We start from the raw sequence: 26,225 nt of genomic DNA, 5'->3' as shown, positions 1-26,225 counted from the left end.
AGGATTTTTTTTCTCGACCTTGGAACTAAGTAATTTTTCAGCAAAATTTACAGAATATGGTACCAGTTTTGTGTAAATTACTTCTACATTTTCAACTTAAAATCCCTGAAACTGAAGAGAAAGATTACACACATGTTAAAGTTGTGCACCTGCTTTTATGGAACTGTTTGAGGAATTTCTTTCCTATTTTTCTTAACTTTGAAACATAGTCATTATTAAGCAAAATCAAAAAAAAAAACAGTACTACCTATTTTTATATAATCAAGTCAAGTTTTCAACCCAGATCCTTGAAACTGCAGAGTATAGTCAGAAATATTGAGATGTACAATTTACAAACTGTTTTACAGGAAGAAGATGAGGTTCCAGATGATGAAACAGTTAATCAGATGATGGCTAGAAGTGAGGAAGAGTTTGAGATGTTTCAAGTGAGTACATTTATGTCTAAGCTAGAAGTGAAATAAATAAACTAAAATGGGGCTTGAAACAATATAAAAATAGTAAATCCGATTATAACTTGAGTAAACATGAAGATTTTCCAAAATAGTTCATATTGAAATTAAAACGGATCATAAAAAGTGGAGACAAATATTAACATTCATTGAAATTTAGAAATTATAAAATTTGAATGTATTTATGGTTAAAAACCTAAGAGGGTTCAAATGATCTATGTTTTAGCAAATGGATATAGACAGAAGGAGAGAGGAAGCAAAGAATCCTAACAGGAAACCTAGACTAATGGAAGATGATGAACTGCCTGACTGGATTTTGAAAGATGAAAATGAGGTATTCATTAAACTTTTTGTAAAAACCGGAAAGATCATTTTATTTTTCATTGAAGAACTGAATGCTTCTTTTTATAATTTTATTGGAGTGTACGAATCTTGACAGACGCACATTTTTTATGAAGCTCAGATTACTTAAAAATTTGTGTACCTCAATGCTTATACAACCCTATAAAATTACAAAAAGAAGCATTCAATTTTTATATATACATTTTTATGCTACAAATCAAGCCTTTGTTGTTTTTCTATGCATTGTTGTCAATGTTGTCACGGAGAGCAGGTCCAGTTAATGATGTTGCATTGTATTGGGAAATAAAATTTTACTTTTGGAATGCCTTGGCCAATCAAAATTACAGAATCGTATGAATCCTTTATGAAATGTAATTATAAAATTCTAATATTCTTAAATAAAGTGCATTATATGAAAAATTTAAGATCTTATTACAATGCTATTTCATAATTTGTTTATTTGCATATTTGATACTTCCGCTGTTTCCATGCAAAAGTGTCATAACGATTTAGGAAAAATATGAATCATCATTTTAAGATATGTGTAATTGAGATAAATACATTAACGGTACAAATTTTTATACTGGTAGGATATTTCTCTTTGTATAAAATGTAAAATGATAATGATTTGAGAGAGAAGAATAGAAATGTATGACTTTTTTGTGTAATTTTAGGTTGACAGGTTAACATTTGAAGATGACAATGAAGTGTATGGTAAAGGTTCTAGACAGAGGAAGGAAGTGGATTATACAGATTCTCTCACAGAAAAACAGTGGCTAAAGGTAGATTTCAATTAATAAATCTAATACTAACTAAATTTATACATTAAGAATTTTTTTCAAGTATATTAAGAATGATGTTTATCAGTATTTAAATTATTTCAGTTATTTTTCTTTTTGAATTTTTTTTCAAAAGTTGTTGAACTTGGTAAGAGCTGGTAGAAAATAATGCTTTTGAAAGGTGATGGGGGTGTTTTCAGAAAAATATACATGAATTTCATTAAGTATTAACAAAATCATCCCTGAATATGTTTACTGATGAAATTACTACATTTCCATTTCACATCTCTCCTTACTGTTATAAAATTTTAAAATATAAATTTAGGCCATTGAGGATGGTAATTTGGATGAAGTTGAAGAACAACAAAAAGTGATTAAGAAACCACCAAAGAAGAGGAAGGCAGAGAAAGAAGTCAAGGAGAAAGAACCAAAGGGGGGTTCAGATAAACCAAAGAAACGTAGAGGAAGACCTCCGGTAGAGAAACAACCACCAAACCCACCTAAACTTACAAAAATCATGAAGAAAATTATGTCTATTGTGCTTAGATATAAAGACAGGTAAATTCTATCCTCTATACATAATTATTATATATAAACTGTTTTACCCATCTGTCTATCCTCTATACATAATTATCATATATAAACTGTTTTACCCCTGTCTGTTTGTGTGTTCCATGAAATGTCTTGTCATATTTTTCAGGTAACAACAAATCAGAGCTTACTGAAATTCCTGAGTTCATGTGAGCCTGCTTTACTGTGTGATGCATTTTACATTCATTGCTCATCAACTTCCTTCCTTGGAATACTTATGTTTATTTTAATGATAAAGCCGAATTTACAAATATCTCTTATCATAATTTTGTATGTATTACAGTGACAACAGAGTTCTGAGTACAGAGTTTATAAATGTACCGTCCAAGAAACTTTATCCAGAGTATTATGAGTTGATTGACAGACCAATAGATTTTAAAAAGGTCAAGGTAAGGAATTGTTACAATTATAAACAAAAATAAATATTGTATATACTGTGGATTCATCATACCAATTTTTGGTGGATTTTGTGAGTAAAGGTAAACTACAAATTTAAATGTTCAACAGAGTATACATTCTCTAAAGGCTTGTGTACATACTTTGGGAAAAACACAAAATAAAATATTCATGTAAATGCTAGATTTTCTCAATTCACGAAAATTGGTATCCACGAAAATAAATGAATCCACAGTTGTGGGAAAGGTCTTTTATTAGCAGATATCAGGTATGTTGATGGCAAACTAATCATTGTTATTGTATCTGTGGTTTGTGACATGGCATACATGAAATTTAAAACAATGGAACATTTGTTTTTGTCAATAGGTTTCAGAAATTCATGAATTTTGTTACCTTAATTGTCAACAGTGTTGTTTTTGTAGTATGCACAAGTATAGAGGCAGGGAACATTGACTACTCTGTAGCAATGTTTTGTTGGGTTGCTGTCTTCTCAACATACACTTCACTTCTCCTTATATCTCTTTATGGTAGTTTACTTGTTATTTGGCTCTGTGTAACACAAATTTGAAGAAATCAATTTGTGCATTTGTATGTCAATAAAAAGAAGATACTACATCAATTTATTATTCTATATATTTTGTTTTGCAGAACAAGATTAAAGACCATAAATACAGGAGTTTGGAAGCCCTAGAGGAAGATGTAATGTTATTGTGTGAGAATGCCCAGTCTTATAACATTGAAGGATCTGCAGTAAGTATTGTATTTATGTATTTTGTTTCAATGAAATTTTTCATTGCATTATCTTAGTTTTATTTTATGCCCCCGCCGTAGGCATTAAGTGTTACCCTTGACTGTCCTTCCGTCCTTCCATCTATCCATTTGTCTGTCCTTCCCACTTTTGTTTCCGCACTCTAAGTTAAGTTTTCTTCATCTACATTTTATGAAACATATACACAATGCTAAGAACCAAAACTTGCACACAGAATTTCGAATTTGGGCAGTGAGTCACTTACCGTTCTAGAGTTATGCTCCTCTATAACTTGGAAAATTGCAAATTTTTTTGTTTTCACACTCTAACTTGAGTTTGCCTCATCCAAATTTTATAAAACTCATACATAATGTTAAGAACAACAACATGCAGACAGAGTTTGAATTTGGACAGTGAGTCATTTACCGTTCTAGACATGCCCCTTTTAAAGTGAAAAATTGCAAAGCTTGAGTGTGGGCATTCATGTTCTCAGACACATTCTTCTTTTATTCATATTATTTTAGACCATATTAGATAGTTTAATGAGCATCCAATTAAACACCAGTGGTGCCAATTTCATGAATATTTGCTCATTATATTATCTTAAGGTTTTTAAAACAAAACAAAAGAAAAACTCATTTTGTCTTGCCCCTGAAGAATATTGCAGGGTAGGAGATAAGGTATACATAGGTAATAATTAAGTGACAGTGTTTACTTGTTTTAAGATAAATTTCTATTGGTGCAAGAGCTAGGAAGGCATATTTCAGATGGCTTATGGTCTGAAGTTTCTGTCTGAAATATGTTAGTTAATCTTAACCTCCAAGCAGTGGTTGTATTTTTAAGTTTATGTCGGTGCTTTTAACATTTTACTTTGACATAAATTTTGTATAACTTGTAGATCCATGAAGATTCTATAGTACTGCAGTCTGTGTTTACTAATGCTAGACAGAGAATAGAGAAAGAGATGGGAAATGGATTAGGAGACTCAGACGGTAGTAGTAGTGATGAAGAAACAGAAAACGAGGATGGAGAGGAAGAAGATGATGAAGATAAAGGTACACAATTGTGTAGGCCTAATTGTAATATTTTTCTCCAAGAAAATGGGTATTTGCTGCTACTCTGCTAAGCACGTCACATTAAGGAGTAAGAGCAAAGACTGGTCGGCTCAGAGTCCGAAAAATGTGTCCCGGTAGGGTGACATGTCTTTCCGCAGACTGTTACCTTGTGAACTAGCACGTTTAAAATCCAGCTCAGCATCTCTATCTAGTACAAAGCAGGGTTAATAACATTATTACATTAACATGTTCTCGTCCTGAATATGCATTTAGTGTGCTGTTAGACATTAATCAGCCATTCATTATCATCATCATCCAAGAAAAAATACAAAATCAGTGCATTACATTGATATACACTGTATAGACATCGACGATGAACATACATACAAGACAGTGAACTTGATCAGTACCATATCAAGTAAAAAACAAAACGAGACCTCTTTTTGGGAAATTGAAGTCAGTTTAAGATTATAAAGAATATTGTCGATGAGGCTTAGACTGCATAAATAGTATGGTCTGACATGAATGGTAATTTAAAAAAGATCTAAAAAATATGATAATCTAACCACAAAAATTAATTTCAAATGTTTGCATAAATTATAATTCTTCAGATCACAGAATTATGCTGTTTTTTGTTGTCTTGCACAAAAAAATGTTTTGAAACCAGCTGCATTTCATTATTTACTCTGCTTAATTTTAATATTATAAAGTATTGGCAAAATTAAATAAATGTACCATTGGAGCTAGTTTTGAGTGTTGTAAGAAAGGGATAAATCGTTCTCTTTGAGAAAACACACCTTATTGTTTATTTACAATAAATTATAATTCTTAAAGTGAATAATAATTGAAGTCCTAAAATTTAAAAAAATATTTATTATGAGTAACAGATTGCCATAAAATGTTTTAATATTGAAATACAAGCTTTATATTTTTATGATATGGGTTTTTTTCTAATTACAGCCTCAAAGTCAAAAACACCAAGTAAAAAGGTAAGGTTGAATAAATTACAATTTTTTTCTGTCAGCTGTGGTGAATTTTGCAAGGGTGAGACTATGTTAGCTGATTAAGTCTAATACTGTACAGTCAGAAATTTATACATGCATTTATTATTGTATTGTAAATCCTTGACCTCTGGACAAAATATAATATCTAAATAATGCGTTTGCAAAAATTTTATGAACATCACTATTGAAATTATGAATGCAAGTTTTTATTATTGCGAACATGATATGGTGGCATTGTTTGCATTAATAAAAACATGGTAATAATTTCTAAATTTAATTATACAACTTTGATAAAGCTACTGAATAATTTTATATATAAGTTCATGAAAATTGGACATAATTACATTTTACTTTGAAAGCATTTCAATTACAAATACTATTGAAGAATTGAAACTAAGTTTATGCATTTGATGAAAAAAAAATATAGCTCAATAAAAAAAAATCTTGTGTTCATTGTGTCTACATTAGAATAAGATAAGTTGATTGTTATTGTAGGCCATTGTGTCTACATTAGAATAAGATAAGGTGATTGTTATTGTAGGCCATTGTGTCTACATTAGAATAAGATAAGGTGATTGTTATTGTAGGCCATTGTGTCTACATTAGAATAAGATAAGGTGATTGTTATTGTAGGCCATTGTGTCTACATTAGAATAAGATAAGGTGATTGTTATTGTAGGCCATTGTGTCTACATTAGAATAAGATAAGGTGATTGTTATTGTAGGCCATTGTGTCTACATTAGAATAAGATAAGGTGATTGTTATTGTGTTCATTGTGTCTACATTAGAATAAGATAAGGTGATTGTTATTGTGTTCATTGTGTCTACATTAGAATAAGATAAGGTGATTGTTATTGTAGGCCCCTGAAAAAGAACGTATAAGTACAAGGAAAAGGAAAACAAGGATTCAGAAACCAATGATAAGTGATGATGAGGACGAAGAAGAGGAGGTATAAAAATTATTTATTTTTGTTTTTTGTTCATTCTATGATGATGATGATTTATCCCTGGAAGAGTTAAAATATCAGTGTTGATTAACTATTTTTACAGAAATTATGTCCTTTTGAAATGTAATTTATAGGAAAATTATATTCTAAGCACTCTCATGGCAACATTTTTAGTCAGTTTTTATGAAATTTATATCCAAGTTTAATATTTACAAGGTGTTGGAAGAGTTCAATAATCAGCACCAATCAAACATTTTATAGGAGTTATGACCAGAGGAAATAGAAATTTTATTGAAATTGTACTGTAAGCAACCTCACACCTTCATTTCTTTTAGGACATTTATAAAAAAGTTTAATAGAACCAAACAAAAAAGATAGCGGAGTTATTGCCCTTGGACAAATATAATATGTGCAGGAACATTTTATTACCTTGTACAAAATCAGAAGTATCTGATAAAATCTAGATAACAGCAGTATCAGATATTTTTTTATTCTAAGTATAAAATGGTCTGTTTAGGCCACACCAAAAAAAGGGCTTGTTTCCTGCCTCCCTACAGACCCTATGTTTGATCGCCAACCCTAAAATATTTTATTGCCTTTCCAAAAAATTATTTTAAAAAAGCATTGTGAGTCATCATATTTGGTTACAAATCCAATTTCGGCTGGATTATTCACTTAAATTTGTAATAAGATCGATGCATATCAAGTGTAGAACTTGTTAAACCATTGAAGTTATAAACATATCAACATGAATGCGCAAATTACTGGTTGCATAAGTGTATAACTGGATCAATCCGAGAAAACATGATTTTTTTTCAGGATTTTGTTAATATACAAAAGGAAAATAAAATAAAACCCAGATTGACTGACCCTATTTTATAATGGTAGGCGGCAGGAAACAGATATATATATATATGATTTTTTGGCCTTATTAAAATATCATGCAATAAAATATATATTTACACTGGCATATTAGTATATAAAGCTAGTCAAGCATGAAAGCACTACTTTACTTACATACAATACATGTACAATACTAACTGATTTTATTTACCTACTTATGACTTGTTAAGTTTCTTTAAAGATGGATTCTTTTTTCAATGTGCATGTGTTAAACATATAATGTTAACATGTTTACAAAACTTAAGCTTATTTAAAATACTCATGGGATGGGTGATGAATGTTAGAACTTATAATTTCCATAAAAGAAAATTACTTGCATTTGCTAGTTTATCCATATGCTACGGTGTAACTGTATTTTACTGCATCAAAATACATGCAATATTTGTTCTGTTCTGGTGACTTAAAGTTTTACATTTATGAGATTTTTTTTGTTATTCGTTGTGTTTTATAGAGGAGTTTTTGTGAATGTTTACATTTGTCATCCATTTGTAGCAGCATCCAAACATTTTACCTTCAATCGGAAGGCAGCATCCAAACATTTTACCTTCAACCAGAAGGCCTTGTCCCTTGAGTTATCTATCAGTGACAGGATTTTTTTTTTAATTTTTTTTTTTATAAGATGTGTTGATTATGATATGATAACAATTTTTTGATATTTGGAGTGCTATTTATCTTGTTTTCAAGAAAACTGAAGCCTGACTTCTTAATGCTATGTAGTATTTCAAGTAATAATATTGTTTATCGTTAACACTTCTAATATGATACTAAAGTGTGATATCCTGTATATATATGAATATAATGTCAAACAGTAGTCAGGTAGTGATTTTTCTACAAAACGGAGGAGGTATCCATGCAAGGGTTTTATTGTCTCGCCTTGACGGAGTCAAAAAGCGAGACATGGGTATGCTGTTTCTGCCGGCTGCAGCATCAACAATGTATTAGTTTGTGATTAGGTCTAGTTTATGGTGAACCACTAGTGGTAGGTCAATGATATTTGGTATGCAGTTGTATTAGCATTGGCTCATCTCATTTCCATGGAGATTTTTTTACCCTGCCCCCCTCAGTCAATGTCTATTGACTATGAAACTTTTTCGTAGTTTACATGTATTACATGAAGTTTGTGATTAGATCAGTCAAAGATGAACCACTAATGTTAAGTCAATGATATTTGGTATGCAAACGTATAGGCATTTGCAAGTCTCATTTCCATGGAGATTATATAGCCCCACCCCTTCATCATTGTTCATTGACTTTGAAACTTTTACATAGTTTACAAATTAATGTTTGTGTTTAGGTTTGTTTAAAGGGAACGACTTATGATAAGTCAATGGTATTTGGTTTGCAGTTGTATTAGTAGTGGTACATCTCATTTCCATGGAGATTGTTCAGCCCTGTACCTTCCGTCATGGTTCATTGACTTTGAATATTTGCATTACTTACATGTTAAAGTATTGCTATTTTAATTTCAACATTTGCATTATCAAAATAACAAAAAGGCGAGACATATCTCTGTGTTGACAGTTTATATACTGCTTTGTACATGCACCATTATAGACATGTTTATGTTTTTTACAGTAGTACAGACTACCCACAATAACAACATTATAGAGTAGAATAATTTATCTGCTTGGCTTATCTGCACGATACTAATCTCCATATATGCATGCTATATTTTCAGTATTATGAATAATTGTACATTGTACCTAGGACTCTGATAGTAGCGATGATGATCTACCACTCCAGTCTTCAAAGACTTCACCAAGGAATTCTCCAGGAACTAGTGGCAAGAAGAAGTGAAGAATTATCATCCTCCAAACTGTTGTTATAATCAACTGTTGTTTCATTTTGTATTCTATTATTAGCATAAATATTTTTTGCTGTAGTCTCTCTTTTTACATTGTAGTTAAATTCTCTTGACATAAATTTAGTAGTTTGTGAAGTGTAAAACTTACGGTTGAATTGAGATACATGTTTTGAGTATGATGATTGAACATTTGATGATAGTTGGTTTATTGTATATATGTATTAGTACTTTCCTCAAAATATAGTTCAACTTTATATTGAAGGAGGTAGACCTAGAGAAAAGGGCAATAACTCTTTAAAATTACTAGTATTTTTGAGTCAACCATTTTCATAAATATATTTTTAGCTTTTAAGTAACATAGATATATCTGAGTTATCCCTATTTTCTCAAAGTTTCCTTTGATCTTTTTTTGTGGTAACTTTTTAAACCACGCTACTCAAAGGGTAAAGGATTTTCTCAGTCGGTGGAAAGAGAATGTTTGACATCATAAGCCTACGTCATTGATGTTGCCTACCAAATAGTTATAAACAGATTATCAATGATCTTTCGAATTCAAGGATGTTTCTCGGCCACTTCTCATGTCAAGGCTCTTTCTTCCATGAGATTGTAGCCGTGAAGCTCCCTCCTGCTTGAAGAACCATCAACAATCTATAATTCTGTTGTACATGAATGCTTGCAGACCTATTACTAATTTATAGAGTTATCTCCCTTAATCCAGGTCTTCCCCCCCCCCTTTTATCAGTGACAAATTCTCTTGTCCCCTGTATTTAATTAGATTTAGTACCTATGTTATTGTTTCAGATATGTAGTTCACAGATTCATTACTTATTTGATCATCCAAATAATTATACAATATATTATTGATTTTTTTTGTAAGAAAGGTTTCAAATGTTCATGTATTTTTGAAAATTAATGATTAGCACTTAAGATAAAAAAACATGTATGCCATCTCTTGAGAAATCTCTATAAAACAATTATTTACATTTTTCTACATTCATAAATCAGACTTCATTGGCATGCCATTGTTTATTCTGCCATATTTATTATGTGTTAACATGTCTTTTGTGCAATTAAACTGAAAACCAAATGTGTGACTTGTAGCGTTTGATTTTGTTTACCCTAGTTCAAACTTGGATAGGCAAGTTAATTCGTTACAAATTGTTCTTTTAGATTTATTGTTCCTATACAAAAACAATATCCCATGACAGGAAATATTCATTCTAAGTATCAATAGTGTCCTGTTAAGGGTTCAGAAGTTAATAAGCTATAAATAAATTATGTATTTGGAGCTATTGCAAGGCTGTAGGAAGGGGGGGTGCGTCCGGTGCGATCGCACCCCTCTTTAAAAAAAAAAAAAAAATATATAATAATAAATTTCAGGCACGGATGAGCACTTCCACGGGTTACCGTGATCAGGCTGCCACAGAATAGGACACCTATGATACAGTTTGAGAGATTATCTTTGTAATTATTTATAGAATCAGCAAATTACATTTTTCTGGCAACTTGGAATTGTTTGTTGTTGTTTTTTTCATTTGGAGATGTTCAACTTTTTCTCGCACTGTCTGCTGGTTTTGATCGGAACTTACAATTAGTAATGTTATCATAACGTATGAAAAAGAACGGACATGGGTCAATGACACAAAGACATCACCAACTTACTCACTACATGCAATACAAAAAGTAATCAAGTGCTAATTTAACTGCTTGTTTCTTATAATCCATTATATTATAATAAGATACACGTAGTTCATTCATAAAATTTGTCTTTTCAGTTTACTTTTATTATGAACACATGATGTGTTTATAATAAAAGTAAACTGGAAAGACATGTGAAGCCATGTCGTCTTTAAAATCTCCAAATAGAGCATGATCAAATACAAGTAGGTCTATGTGTATATAAGAAGGTATTGCTATATTTTATCCGGAATAATTGCGGAACAAAGGTGATGTGTGCATGGTCTCTGTCGTTATCATATGAATGAAATTGTAAAGTTGACTTTGAACGTTACCACTGTTATATTGGTTTAAGCTAATAATATGTTGAAATAAATAGTACCTTCAGTGCGATCTATGGTTTATATGTTTTCCTCAAGTAAATATCAGCCAAATAACCGTTTAAAAGGGTGTTGGAAGAGTATGGATATTCATGTATTTGACATTCTTAAACGCATATAACCCTGAAATTGGCTTACTCATTTTCAAATAAAATCTAAACTGTGGGAGGGGAGAGCTCCTCCCACACCCACCCTCCTTCGCACCCCTCTTTAGAAAACCTTCCAATGGCCCTGGATTGCTAACTAGCCTACAGATGGATGTATTTTTAACATCCAGTGGAAAATATAAGGACAAGAAAGTTTTGATGTGATATGATTATGAACTATGCTTTGCTCTAGACAGACATGATGAGCCAGATTTTAAATGTGATAGTTCACAAGGTAACAGTCCACAGGATGTCAACCTTGCCGACCAGTATTTGCTCTTTACTCCTAAAGGCAATATAATGAGCAGAGAAGCAGCAATTATCAACTTTCAAGTCTTTTGTTTGACAAAAGCTTTGTGAAATTGACCTGTGAATTTTTCTTACATCAATAATGGTACACCCTTAAGCCTGGTGATCATTTCATAACCAGTTCAAGGATTGACTCTTAATGGGTTAATTACTTGTATATTTGGATTTAGGGTATATGCTCTAAAATAAATTTGGAACTTCTACTTTAAACCATAATTCAGGTACACCCTCTGGTTGTAGAACATAAAATCTAGGGCAACTTTCTTACTTATTTAACAATAGATGGGTGGCTATACATAATGTCATGGGTGGCTATACATAATGTCATGGGTAGCTATACATAATGTCAAGCTCTCAATCATCCCATGGCTATATAACAAGTGAAACCTAAACTTTTAAGATTAGCCATCAACAAAAAATCCTCTAAATAAGATGTGACATGACAACCACTGATGAGATACCAGACTTGGTGCAGATGACATGACAACCACTGATGAGATACCAGACTTGGTGCAGGTACATGAATTTATAGTGGACTTAAACATAACTTACATTAAGATATGACATGACAACCACTGATGAGATACCAGACTTGGTACAGGTACATGAATTTATAGTGGACTTAAACATAACTTACATTAAGATATGACATGTTAACCACTGATTAGATACCAGACTTGGTACAGGTACATGAATTTATAGTGGACTTAACATAACTTACATTAAGATGTGACATGACAACCACTGATGAGATACAAGACTTGGTACAGGTACATGAATTTATAGTGGACTTAAACATAACTTACATTAAGATATGACATGTTAACCACTGATGAGATACCAGACTTGGTGCAGGTACATGAATTTGTAGTGGACTTAAACATAACTTACATTAATATATGACATGACAACCACTGATGAGATACCAGACTTGGTACAGGTACATGAATTTGTAGTGGACTTAAACATAACTTACATTAAGATATGACATGACAACCACTGATGAGATACCAGACTTGGTGCAGGTACATGAATTTATAGTGGACTTAAACATAACTTACATAAGATATGACATGGCAACCACTGATTAGATACCAGACTTGGTGCAGGTACATGAATTTATAGTGGACTTAACATAACTTACATTAAGATATGACATGACAATCACTGATTAGATACCAGACTTGGTACAGGTACATGAATTTGTAGTGGACTTAAACATAACTTACATTAAGATATGACATGACAACCACTGATGAGATACCAGACTTGGTGCAGCTACATGAATTTATAGTGGACTTAAACATAACTTACATTAAGATATGACATGACAACCACTGATGAGATACCAGACTTGGTACAGGTACATGAATTTATAGTGGACTTAAACATAACTTACATTAAGATATGACATGACAACCACTGATGAGATACAAGACTTGGTACAGGTACATGAATTTATAGTGGACTTAAACATAACTTACATTAAGATATGACATGACCACTGATTAGATACCAGACTTGGTGCAGGTACATGAATTTAAAGTGGACTTAAACATAACTTACATTAAGATATGACATGACAACCACTGATGAGATACCAGACTTGGTACTTGTACATGAATTTATAGTGGACTTAAACATTACTTACATTAAGATATGACATGACAACCACTGATGAGATACCAGACTTGGTGCAGGTACATGAATTTGTAGTGGACTTAAACATAACTTACATTAAGATGTGACATGACAACATCTGATGAGATACCAGACTTGGTGCAGGTACATGAATTTATAGTGGACTTAAACATAACTTACATTAATATATGACATGACAACCACTGATGAGATACCAGACTTGGTACAGGTACATGAATTTATAGTGGACTTAAACATAACTTACATTCAGATATGACATGACAACCACTGATGAGATACCAGACTTGGTGCAGGTACATGAATTTATAGTGGACTTCAACATAACTTACATTAAGATATGACATGACAACCACTGATGAGATACCAGACTTGGTACAGGTACATGAATTTATAGTGGACTTAAACATAACTTACATTAAGATGTAACATGACAACCTCTGATGAGATACCAGACTTGGTGCAGGTACATGAATTTATAGTGGACTTCAACATAACTTACATTAAGATATGACATGACAACCACTGATGAGATACCAGACTTGGTGCAGGTACATGAATTTGTAGTGGACTTAAACATAACTTACATTAAGATATGACATGACAACCACTGATGAGATACCAGACTTGGTGCAGGTACATGAATTTATAGTGTACTTAAACCATAGATCGCTACCCTCCTCTTTCAAATGCTCATTACTCATAATGTACTAGTAAAAACAATTCTATCTAGAAGTAAGCTCATCAAACAAAGAGCCTTTCTTGTTCACCTGTGTATTTATATCATTTTATTACCATAAAATGCTTTATTGATTTTCACCAATAGGGATTTTTAAAATGTCTTAAATTACTTGATATATATATATATACCTATTGTTTACCATATGTATCTTTTAACGAGCAAGAAGCAACTTGTTAATGAGATAGTACTCTGGCATCAATTCTTCTCAGTTATTAAGCATGAGCAGTAAACTAGTAACTTAATTTTGTTGGCATGGTGACCTATAAAGGTGCAAAAGAACATCATCATATTTCCAAAGTTATTTGCCTTGTTGGTTGATAACAAAATGGATTAAAGACTCAGATGGTGCACAGAATGTTTCTTGAACAGTGCAGATTAGATTGTAATGAACATTTATATATATGGAAAGATAAAATCGTAAAACATCTTTACAGAACTCTATCATGGAAAATGCACAACCTCAATAGCTATGAAATTAAAAAAATCTGGGTTAAAATAAGCTATAGTGCACACATAAAGATGTCTCACCTGCTTTGATAATCTTGACTGAATTTGATGTTGAACATTTTTAAGATCAAGATTTTACTGTAGATATCACATGAACTTAACTTTATCAAGATCCATGAAAATAAGGTTTCTGTCATGAACCCTGCCAGATGGACATGTATACCTTACAATCATTGAGTCATCAAATGGTTGACCTCTTGCTTAAAATATCTGAGAAAAGGGTGTAACCAAACAAACTTAATGTTGACAAATGAATCATGGAAATGAGGTCATGGTCAGATGAACCCTGCCAAACACATATGTACATCTTACAATCGTTCCATTCACCAAAAAAAAAAGTTGACCTGCATAGAGTATCTAAGAAACGGGCCTAATTTAGAAAACTTGATTGATGTATGAACCATGAAAATGAGGTCAGATGAACTCTGCTAGTGGGACAGTTACACTTTAAAATAGTTCAATACACCAAATATAGTTGACCTCCTACTTATAGTATCTGAGAAACCGACCTAATCACAAAAAACTTAGCATTGGCCTACCATGAAAATGAGGTTAATATATATCGACAGGTTATAGGTATTCCTATGGGCACCAATTGCACCCCTTTAATAGCATACTTGTTCTTGTACTGTTATGAATCCCAGTTTATGACCAAATTCAGTAAAGAGTGCATTTAATTGATAAATTCAACAACACTTACCGTTATCTTGATGATAATTTTTCTTTAAATAATCAAGAATTTTCTAAATATACTGCCGAAATTTACCCAAAGGAACTTACTTTAAATAAATCAAATATAAACGGTAATAACTGTACTTTCCTAGATTGAGATATTTCAGTTTTACACGGGGAAACTCCACACTAAAATTTACGACAAAAGGAATGATTTTTTGATCCCCATTATTAATTTTTTCCTTTTTTGGATGGTGATGTTCCTTTGGCACCATCTTACGGTGTTTATATATCACATCATGTTTGCGTTGCCGGTGTCAGTTGTGGATCTTCAATGAGCTTAATCTATGTATTACTGGTAAATTATGAGTCGAGGATTTTGTTACCACAAATTACTAATAAAATGCTTCGCTGGGGCGCACCTTGATACGACCGCAGAGGTCGAACCCTGAACAGTTGGGGCAAGTATGGACACAACATTCAAGCTTGATACAGCTCTGAATTTGGATTGTTATTAAATATTTGACACAGCATAGGTTTCTGACACAGAAAGAATGTGGTCTAAGAACTTTAATTTTTTAATTTACCTATTATGGTCTAATGTCTAAAATCAAAATACATGGTTAGATTCAGCATATCAAAGAACCCCATATATTCAATTTTTGTTAAAATCAAACAAAGTTTAATTTTGGACCCCAACTTGGACAAACTTGAAAACTGGGCCCATAATCAAAAATCTAAACACATGTTTAGATTCAGCATATCAAAGAACCCCAAGAATTCAATTTTTGCTAAAATCAAACTAAGTTTAATTTTGGACCCTTTGGACCTTAATGTAGACCAATTTAAAAAACGGGACTTAAAATTAAAAATCTTAATACACGGTTAGATTTGGAATATCAAAGAACCCCAAATATTCAATTTTTGTTGAAATCAAACAAAGTTTAATTTTGGACCCCAACTTGGACCAACTTGAAAACTGGGCCCATAATCAAAAATCTAAACACATGTTTAGATTCAGCATATCAAAGAACCCCAAGAATTCAATTTTTGTAAAAATCAAACAAAGTTTAATTTTAGACCCTTTGGACCTCAATGAAGACCAATTTAAAAAACGGGACCCAAATTAAAAATCTAAAAACACTGTTAGATTTGGCATATCAAAGAACCCCAATAATTCAATTTTTGATGAAATCAAACAAAGTTTATTTTGGACCCTTTTGACCTCAATATGAACCAATTTGATAGCGGGGCCCACAAATAAAAAATCTAAATACATGGTTAGATTCAGCATATCAAAGAACCTCATATATTCAATTTTTGTTGAAAGCAAACAAAGTTTAATTTTGGACCCCAATTTGGACCAACTTGAAAACTGGGCCCATAATCAAAAATCTAAATACATGTTTAGATTCAGCATATCAAAGAACCCCATATATTCAATTTTTGTTGATTTCAAACAAAGTTTAAATACTGGACCCTATCTTGGACCAACTTGAAAACTGGGCCCATAATCAAAAATCTAAACACATGTTTAGATTCAGCATATCAAAGAACCCCAAGAATTCAATTTTTGTTAAAATCAAACTAAGTTTAATTTTGGACCCTTTGGACCTTAATGTAGACCAATTTAAAAAACAGGACCCAAAATTAAAAATCTAAATACACGGTTAGATTTGGAATATCAAAGAACCCCAATAATTCAATTTTTGATGAAATCAAACAAAGTTTAATTTTGGACCCTTTTTACCTCAATATGAACCAATTTGATAACGGGGTCCACAAATAAAAAATCTAAATACATGGTTAGATTCAGCATATCAAAGAACCCCATATATTCAATTTTTGTTGAAATCAAACAAAGTTTAATTTTGGACCCCAATTTGGACCAACTTGAAAACTGGGCCAAAAATCAAAAATCTAAATACATGTTTAAATTCAGCATATCAAAGAACCTCATATATTCAATTTTTGCTAAAATCAAACAAAGTTTAATTTTGGACCCTTTGGACCTTAATGTAGACCAATTTGAAAACTGGACCCAAAATTAAAAATCTAAATACACTGTTAGATTCGGCATAACAAATAAATAAATGTGATCAAAGATTTTACAAATCTAATGCGCCATACTGTGCAATTAAAGATTACTTCTTAAAATTTTTCAATATTTGAAATTTGAAAAAAAAATAATATTTGAAGAATAATTCTTTTTAATTTCTGAAATCTGAAATGAGAAAAAATTGACCCCCCACAATTTCTTTTTATCCCCCCCCCCCTTTTTTTCCCCAAAAAATTCTTTCCCTCAAGATATGGTCATAATCTCAATTCAAATTTCCAATGGAGTTGGCAACCATAATTACCCATTTAAATTTACCATAGTGCTAACTTAATCTATTTTATAATAGAATTAAAAATATAGTCTCAAATCTTTCATATGGATTTTTTTGTAAAAAAAAAAGATGCAACATTTGCAGATATTTTTACTGGTCTTCCTTTATAAATATGCATTTCTTTAAACATAATTTAAAAGCAGTGTAAGGGAAGTAACCAAAACGTTGTATTTGGATTACCTCCCTTACACTGTTTTAAATTATCTTTATTGTTCATTAACCATTACTTTATACATAATTTAAAAGCAGTGTAAGGGAGATAATTTCAATGATGTATTTGATTTATCTCCCTTACACTGCTTTAAATTATGTTTTGTACTAAAGTATTTGTCCATTAACCAGGACAACCTTGTTTTTCCCCCTTTTTTGCCCCTAATTCCTAAACGGTTTGAGCCATAACCCCCCAAAGCAAATCCTAACCATCCCTTTGTGGTATGGAAACTTGTAGTATAATTTCAGAGAGATCCATACACCGTTCCACAGTTATTGTCTGGAAACTAGAAAATGCTTATTTTTGGCCCCTTATTGGCCCCTAATTCCTTAACTGTTGGTACCATAAACCCCAAAATCAATCCCAACCTTCCTTTTGTGGTATTTAACCTTATGGTCAAATTTCAAAAAGATCCCTTCACTTAAACTAAAGTTAGAGTGCGAAAACCAATGTGTCTTCGGACGACGACGCCGGACGACGACGACGACGCCGGACGACGACGACGACGACGCCAACGTCATACCAATATACGACCACAAAATTTTTTTGCGGTCGTATAAAAACCGTTACTAAATTCTTTCCATCGATTCAAGATTTGTTTTTGGAAGTTTTGTTGTACCTGAACTTTGTCAATTATACCACATCTTCTTATTTTTAGTCCCCTACTGACGAAGTCGAAGGGAACTTTAGGTTTGAACTCCGTCTGTCTGTCTGTCTGTCCGGCAAATCAGTTTCCCCCACTTTTTTTCTTCATGCTTGAAGATATTGATTTGATATTTGGTGTATTCTTTTATCATGACCAGTTACAGATCAAGTTCAAATTTTGTTCCGGTCTGATGATTTTGTGCAGAGTTATGGTCCTTTGAAAATTCACTAAAATAATCAGTTTTCTGCACTTTTTTTTGTCATTCTTGAAGATATTGATTTGAAAATTGGTATATAGTTTTATCATGACAAGCTTCAGATCAAGTTCGAACTTTGTTCCGGTCTGATGATCATATGCAGAGTTATGGTCCTTGGACTTAGAAAATTCACTTTAAATAATCAGTTATCAACACTTTTTTTCGTCATGCTTGAAGATATTGACTTGATATTTGTTATATAGTTTACACAATGACAAGTTATAGATCAAGTTAAAATTTTGTACTAATACCATGAATTTTTTTAACCGGTAGGGGACTATGTATTGCTATGCAATACTCACAGAATGCTTGTTATATTAAGGCAAGATAAACCCTGCTTTAGAGACATGTACACCTTACAATGTTCCATACACCATATATAGTTGACATTCTGCTTATAGTATCCGAAAAAAAGAACCTAATCACAAAAACTTAAAGCTGATCAATTATCCATATATATAACCTGGTATGTCCCAGATTTTTCATGCAGTAGCTAAATCAAAGCACGAAAGCGCTGTAAAGGCAGTTAATTACAGGTTGTGTGTATTTTAAGTCCAGTTATATCATTATCTTGCATAGTACAGTGTACTTATCAGAGGTGGCTTTCAGTATTTAAGATTTAGAGTTCTCTAATGATATTGAATAAGTTTTATGAATGTCATATTCTGAGCACTATATGAAGGCGATTGTTCTCACTTGTTTATGAACTAGTGCATTATGTCCAGTTTGTACCTTTTTTATCTATGTTTATAGTCAAATTAGTTATCAAAGGTACCAGGATTATAATTTAATACGCCAGACGTGTGTTTCGTCTACATAAGACTCATCAGTGACGTTCAGATCAAAATAGTAACAAAGCCAAACAAGTACAAAGTTGAAGAGCATTGAGGACCCAAAATTCCAAAAAGTTGTGCCAAATACGGCTAAGGAAATCTATTCCTTGGATAAGAAAATCCTTAGTTTTTTCATTGGCAATCATAACACATCTCCTTATTTATATAATGATCTATATTCAACGACCTCAGGTACATAAAAAATGTATGTAACTAAACTATGATGGGAAACCTTTGACTTCTTTCTTTATATAAACTTTTGATTTGGTACCATAGAACTATGTAGAGTAAATGTACATTGCAACATGTCAACTCTTTCAACTCCAAGCAAAATTATATTTCCAAGCATAAAGTAATTTATGAATGAAATAAAATGCTCCGCTGGGGCGCAGCTTGATACGACCGCAGAGGTCGAACCCTGAACAGTTGGGGCAAGTATGAACACAACATTCAAGCTTGATTCAGCACTGAATTTGGATTGTAATTAAATATTTGACACAGCATAGGTTTCTGACACAGAATGAAAGTGGTCTAAGATACTTAAAAAAATTTAATTTACCTATTCAAACCATATCATTATTATTTGCTTTTATATATAAATCAGAAATAACCAATTTAAAATGGAAAATTTTACAGAAAAAAAAGGAAAAAGAATCCCCCCCCCCAAATTTTTTGAACCCCCTTATGATTCATCACCCCAAAACTCAATCCCAGCCTTCCCTTTGTGGTATGGTACCTTGCAGTACAATTTCAGAGAGATCCATACACTTGAACACATGTTATTGTCTGGAAACTAGAAAAATGCTTGTTTTTTGGCCCCTTTTTGGTCCCAAATTCCTAAACGTTTAGGGCAATTACCCCCAAACTCAAACCCAGCTTTCCCTTTGTGATATGGAACCTTGTAGTACAATTTCATAAAGATCCATACACTTACACACAAGTTATTGCCATGAAACTAGAAAAATGCTTGTTTTTTGCCCCTTTTTTGCCCCTAATTCCTAAAATTTGGAGGCAATTACCCCCAAAATCAATCCCAGCATTCCCTTTGTGATATGGAACCATGTGATACAATGTCAGAGAGATCCATAGACTTACACACAAGTTATTGTCATGAAACTAGAAAAATGCTTGTTTTTTGCCCCTTTTTGGCCCCTAATTCCTAAAATTTGGAGGCAATTACCCCCAAAATCAATCCCAGCATTCCCTTTGTGGTATGGTACCTTCCAGTACAATTTCAGAGAGATCCATACACTTGAACACAAGTTATTGTCTGGAAACTAGAAAAATGCTTATTTTTGGCCCCTTATTCCTAAACTTTTTGGGCAATTACCTCCAAACTCTATTCCAGCTTTCCCTTTGTGATATGGAACCTTGTAGTACAATTTCATAAAGATCCATACTTTACACACAAGTTATTGCCATGAAACTAGAAAAATGCTTGTTTTTTGCCCCTTTTTGGCCCCTAATTCCTAAAATTTGGAGGCAATTACCCCCAAAATCAATCCCAGCATTCCCTTTGTGGTATGGTACCTTCCAGTACAATTTCAGAGAGATCCATACACTTGAACACAAGTTATTGTCTGGAAACTAGAAAAATGCTTATTTTTGGCCCCTTATTCCTAAACTTTTTGGGCAATTACCCCCAAACTCTATTCCAGCTTTCCCTTTGTGATATGGAACCTTGTAGTACAATTTCATAAAGATCCATACACTTACACACAAGTTATTGCCATGAAACTAGAAAAATGCTTGTTTTTTGCCCCTTTTTGGCCCCTAATTCCTAAAATTTGGAGGCAATTACCCCCAAATTCAATCCCAGCATTCCCTTTGTGATATGGAACCTTGTGATACAATGTCAGAGAGATCCATAGACTTGCACACAAGTTATTGTCATGAAACTAGAAAAATGCTTGTTTTTTGCCCCTTTTTGGCCCCTAATTCCTAAAATTTGGAGGCAATTACCCCCAAAAATCAATCCCAGCATTCCCTTTGTGATATGGAACCTTGTGAGATCCATACTCTTACACACAAGTTATGTCTGGAAGTTACAAAAATGCTTATTTTTGGCCCCTAATTCCTTAACTGTTGGTACCATAACCCCCAAAATCAATCCCCACTTTCCTTTTGTGGTATTGAACCTTATTTTAAAATTTCATTGAGATCCATTCACTTAAACTAAAGTTAGAGTGCGAAAACTAATGTGTCTTCGGATGACGACGCCAACGTCATACCAATATACGACCACAAAATTTTTTTGCGGTCGTATAAAAAGGAGTTCTTAATTAAGAAATAAACTGATTCGCTGAGCGCAGCTGGATACACCCGCAGAGGTACTACCCTGAACAGCTGGGGCAAAAATGGACACAATATTCAAGCTTGATACAGGTCTGAATTTGGATTGTAATTAAATATTTGACATATTATAGTTTCTGAATAAATGTAGTCAATGAACTTGAAATCGGTTATATGAATTGAATTTATATTCAATTAAAGATTTCTTGCTGTTGTGCAATACACTGTGCTGTTGTGCAATACTTAATAAATCTGTTGCCAGACTATAAACAAATAAAGTTCAATTTCTTCTCAATGTCATATTTGAAATTTATGAAGGTCAATAGGGAGATTACATCAATAGCTATAAATAATTCACCAAAGTTTCATGTGAACTGCTTAAAGCATTTTTGAGTTGTTGTCCAAAAACTGGAAAATCCCCCCTTTTTTAATGAATAAAACCCCATAACTCAGAAATGTAAAATCTAAAATTTATAAAATTCTAAAGGGAGCTTACGGATTGATAATTTAGTCTTAGATGCAAGATTTTTTTATCAGTTGTTAGTGGCTTTGAACTAGCTGTCAGTAACTGCGAGTACTCTCAGATTTTGTTGTTTGGATGTACAACTACCCGACCACGTCCACTTGTATTTGTATTTATCCATCTGATGAGTTTAGCCTCTTTCAACTGATTTTTATAGTTCTTTCTTATATTGTACTGTTACACCACTGTCCCAGGTTAGGGGAGGGTTGGGATCCCGCTACCATGTTTAAGCCCGCCACATTCTGTATGTACATGTATGTGCCTGTCCCAAGTCAGGAGCCTATAAAAGTGTAATAGTGGTTGTCGTTTGTTTATGTGTTGCATATTTGTTATATTTGTTCATTTTTTTACATAAAATAGGCCGTTAGTTTTCTTGTTTGAATTGTTTTACATTGTCATTTCTGGGCCTTTTATAGCTGACTGTGCGGTATGGGCTTTGCTCATTGTTGAAGGCCGTACTGTGACCTATAGCTGTTAATTTCTGTGTCATTTGGTCTCTAGTGCATGTGTGGAGAGTTGTCTCATTGGCAATCATACCACATCTTCTTTTTTATATTTACATCAACAGATATAAAAAATTCACCAAAGTCAAGGTGAGACAACAAAACTTAGTTGTAAGATCTCTGAAATTTTTTACAGGGTACGAGTTTTTCTCATTGTTGGAGATTGTACGGTGACAGGAACACCTGTAACTGCTTAAACCCATTTCTTATGCACTTTAGTTTGATAAAATCACTGAATATCATACCACATCTCCTTATTTTTATATGCATTACAATTTACATGTGCATGTAATTGTAAATATATATATATCAGAACAAAATTCATTGCGTCACTTTTATTTATGCATCCTTTGGCACAATACAAGTTCTAAAATTACACAACATACAACAACTAAATGTTATTTCAGATGAAAGTTTTGTTTCAGTTTCATTCATAGTATTTATTAGAATTTTGTATGTTTTGCCAAGTCCAATAATTCGCTCTATGTGACATAGAGACATAGTTGACTAAACCACCAGGTGTCGAACATTCAAGAATTTTCAGTGTTTCTGTTTTTATTTGATGAAAAGGTTGCCTGAGCTCTAGGAGCTTTAGGTTTTATCACGGGATATTCTGTGCTGTCAATAATAATCCAAGTCGTAGGAAACTTTAATTTGAAGTTGGATGGTGAAAAATACCTGACTAAACCACTAGATGGCCAAGTGTTAGCCTCACACCACTGTTTAGACATAAAAATAATCCATGTATACACAATATTCTTAACACTAGAGTCAATCTAGAATCTAGACAGTTCAAAGTTGGTTGTATGATGCCTCAATTTCATCAAAGTCATAAAAAAACTGATTTTCAACTGACACCCTATCAATTTGAAAATATATGTATCTCAAACAATGTGCTGCTGGACCAAGTGTGGTCAAAACAAATAAAAATTTAGTATACAACTCTAAACCGGTATAAAAATGCATGGCTGTGTCACGTGTCTTCATTTCAAAATTCTCTGCTGAAAACATAGGCATTGATGGTGTTTGCGTAATTCCATCTGTGAAGCTCAACATTAGCTCGGCAGTTGGTGGTGGACTGTCATAAATCCTTTCTGCAGTATGAATGACTTCTTCAGGAAAACCAACTTTACAATCAAAACTTTCCTCTAGATTTCTACTACAATATTCATCAAGTTTAGTTCTTTTGTTTTCACAGGAAACTGCCCTGATTTTTCTTTTTGTGGACGATTCAGTCTCTTGCTTGGTCCAGGAAAATAGGCTGGGAATTGCAGTAGACTTAAGTCTCTGTATGGTGGGTTTGCGCCCTGAAAAAGATTATAAAACATTAGATCTTTTATAATTAAATGAACTTCCATTAGCAATGTATACTTTGTACTACCTGGCGAAATATTAACTAGATTTATTCATTACAATCTGGATAAAACTATGTTTGCCTGATTCAATGTATGTTATGTAAATCCAAAGGACAAACAATGAGAGACTTATGCAACAAACGTACATTGTTTGTACCTAAATAACTATAATATAGATGAGAGCATGTCATTGTTTTGTTCCTGTTAACATTGTCATTGATATTTTTCAAGAAAGTCTATGAGGCATAGCTTATGCATTCCTGTCATTACTACATTAGCATAATTACTGCTAAAATAATTCTCAGTATGATATACCTCTTGTAAGAAATCATTATAATTGTAGCAATCACCAAAAAATCTCAAACAGATCACATTGAATCGTAATCCAAAAAATTATGACGTCTTGAATTACCCACCCCCTTTTATTCTAAAACGATAATTGCGGTTGTAAACAGACTTTGGTTTATTCGCATGGAGATTACATATATAACTATATATTTCACAAAGAAAATAGAGTTTTACCATGAATAGTTTCCTGCACGTAGTCTTTTTCAGTAAAACGTGCCTTGCAAACAACAGCTGATTGAGATGGACTCCACGATATCATCGTGTTCTCGTCCAATCTGCGTATGGGCCATGGCGTTGATCCAACTTTTCCTTCTTTTTAAGTCATTTGGAAATGCATGTCCTCCTCTTAAATGACATCCAGGTACACAACAGCAAGTACTTGGCATCGTTAATTAAAAATATAACTGAAATAGTTGCACAGTGCAGAAACCGGAAGAAGAGGAACAGGATCCGCTACCACGGCGCCACCTATTCAGGAACGATAATTTGCTACTTTATATAACTGCGAAAATAACGTTAGACGGGTTCACGTGCATAAACAGAAATGCGCTTTAAATTGTAATATATAATTCATGTTCAGTCGACCTTTAATTATTATATCAACGACTGACATGATTTATAAACATCTAGATTGCAGATAACACTCGAAATTAACCCGAGCTCTTTCCACACGGAATTCAAATAATTCTAGTTTGTCAATCGGTTGACTGCTTATAATGCAAAATACTAATATATCAAAAGTTTTTAAAACTAACAAAACACAATGATCGTTTCTCTATTTCCCAATGTAAATGAAATGAAACAAAAAACATTTTATATCGCAATAAGAAGAGGAGAGAATTCAACATTTCCGGATCTACTTGGAGTCTAATGACCCCCCCACGTAGATAAGTTGGATATCGCGGAAGGAAGGATTAACCCGGCAACTAGAAAGGCATTAAAGCACTGCCTTTAAAAATGGACACTTTGTAATATGAGGCATCTGCATACAGGATATGAAGTATCAAAGTCTTCTATCTTTTGAAATATAAATCTTTAAGTAATGACCTAATGCTGCCCTCAGATAAGCATCTCTTTGTCTCTCATTCTAAGGAATTGTTTTTCATTTTAAAGTACATGTATTTCTAAAGTAAGTCAAGAAATGACTAAGTTCAGAAATCTAGAGACATTCCTCATACAATTACATAACTGTAGGTGAGATGAACAAATGCAGTATATGTGCAATCATTCTATCAAGTTTCAAGGATGTGTGTGGGTTGATAACTGTAGTAGCAGTTGATTACATAAATTGGTCAGGTCTTTTTCTACTTTGATAAAAAAATTATCCAAATTCCTCAACATCTATAATAGCAGGTGCACAACATGTGTACAATTTTTTTGAGAAGTTTCAGATTGAAAACTGTAGTAGTAGGAGCTGGTTACACAAAACTGGTACAGGGTTTTGTAAATTTCTGGAAAAATATAGCAGGTGCACAACTTAAATGTATCCATTTCACCTCCCTAAAGTAACATAAGTTATGTAAGCACCTAGAAACCAAAATTGTTACCAATACCAAGGGACACATGGCAAATATGCTGTTGTTTTGCCTTTTTTGTTGTTTTTAGAGTTGTTTCATGTCCTTGCCAGTTTGTCATAGACTTATGTGTTTGAATATCCCTTCCCTTTGATATCTTAAGCCTCTCTTTTTCAAGGAAACCATCTTTTTCCAAAAGTATTTATTTTTATTAAGAGTAACATAGAACTTTTAACTATTGAC

The 26,225-nt window shown here is 32.7% G+C and overlaps 2 protein-coding genes across 3 annotated transcripts in view; one reads left to right on the top strand and one right to left on the bottom strand.

Moving 5' to 3' along the window:
• Nucleotides 1-10,106, top strand: part of LOC127727117 (probable global transcription activator SNF2L2) — a 34,136-nt gene extending 24,030 nt beyond the window's left edge. Inside the window, exons 25-34 of one of the 2 annotated variants that reach the window (XM_052234547.1) lie at nt 348-425; nt 676-783; nt 1,466-1,573; nt 1,896-2,128; nt 2,445-2,550; nt 3,206-3,307; nt 4,204-4,360; nt 5,321-5,349; nt 6,226-6,315; nt 8,923-10,106. In XM_052234547.1, coding sequence (XP_052090507.1) covers nt 348-425; nt 676-783; nt 1,466-1,573; nt 1,896-2,128; nt 2,445-2,550; nt 3,206-3,307; nt 4,204-4,360; nt 5,321-5,349; nt 6,226-6,315; nt 8,923-9,012 — 1,101 coding nt within the window. In that variant the 3' untranslated portion in view covers nt 9,013-10,106. Of the gene's footprint in view, nt 1-347; nt 426-675; nt 784-1,465; nt 1,574-1,895; nt 2,129-2,444; nt 2,551-3,205; nt 3,308-4,203; nt 4,361-5,320; nt 5,350-6,225; nt 6,316-8,893 lie in introns of both variants that reach the window. The other variant, XM_052234548.1, reaches the window with a different exon arrangement.
• A 12,461-nt stretch (nt 10,107-22,567) lies between these two features.
• On the bottom strand, nt 22,568-25,017 carry LOC127727133 (uncharacterized). Its single transcript, XM_052234575.1, has 2 exons — nt 24,643-25,017; nt 22,568-24,072 (listed from the first exon to the last, which is right to left on the bottom strand). Exons 1-2 carry the CDS (start codon nt 24,725-24,727, stop codon nt 23,558-23,560), a joined length of 600 nt encoding a protein of 199 aa, XP_052090535.1. The 5' UTR covers nt 24,728-25,017; the 3' UTR covers nt 22,568-23,557.
• Between the last annotated feature and the right edge of the window lie 1,208 nt (nt 25,018-26,225).

The sequence above is a fragment of the Mytilus californianus genome, unplaced genomic scaffold (genome assembly GCF_021869535.1).
Source record: "Mytilus californianus isolate M0D057914Y unplaced genomic scaffold, xbMytCali1.0.p SCAF_19, whole genome shotgun sequence".
In the NCBI taxonomy this organism is placed as follows: Eukaryota; Metazoa; Mollusca; class Bivalvia; order Mytilida; family Mytilidae; genus Mytilus; species Mytilus californianus.
This window is presented reverse-complemented; position numbering and strand designations above follow the sequence as displayed.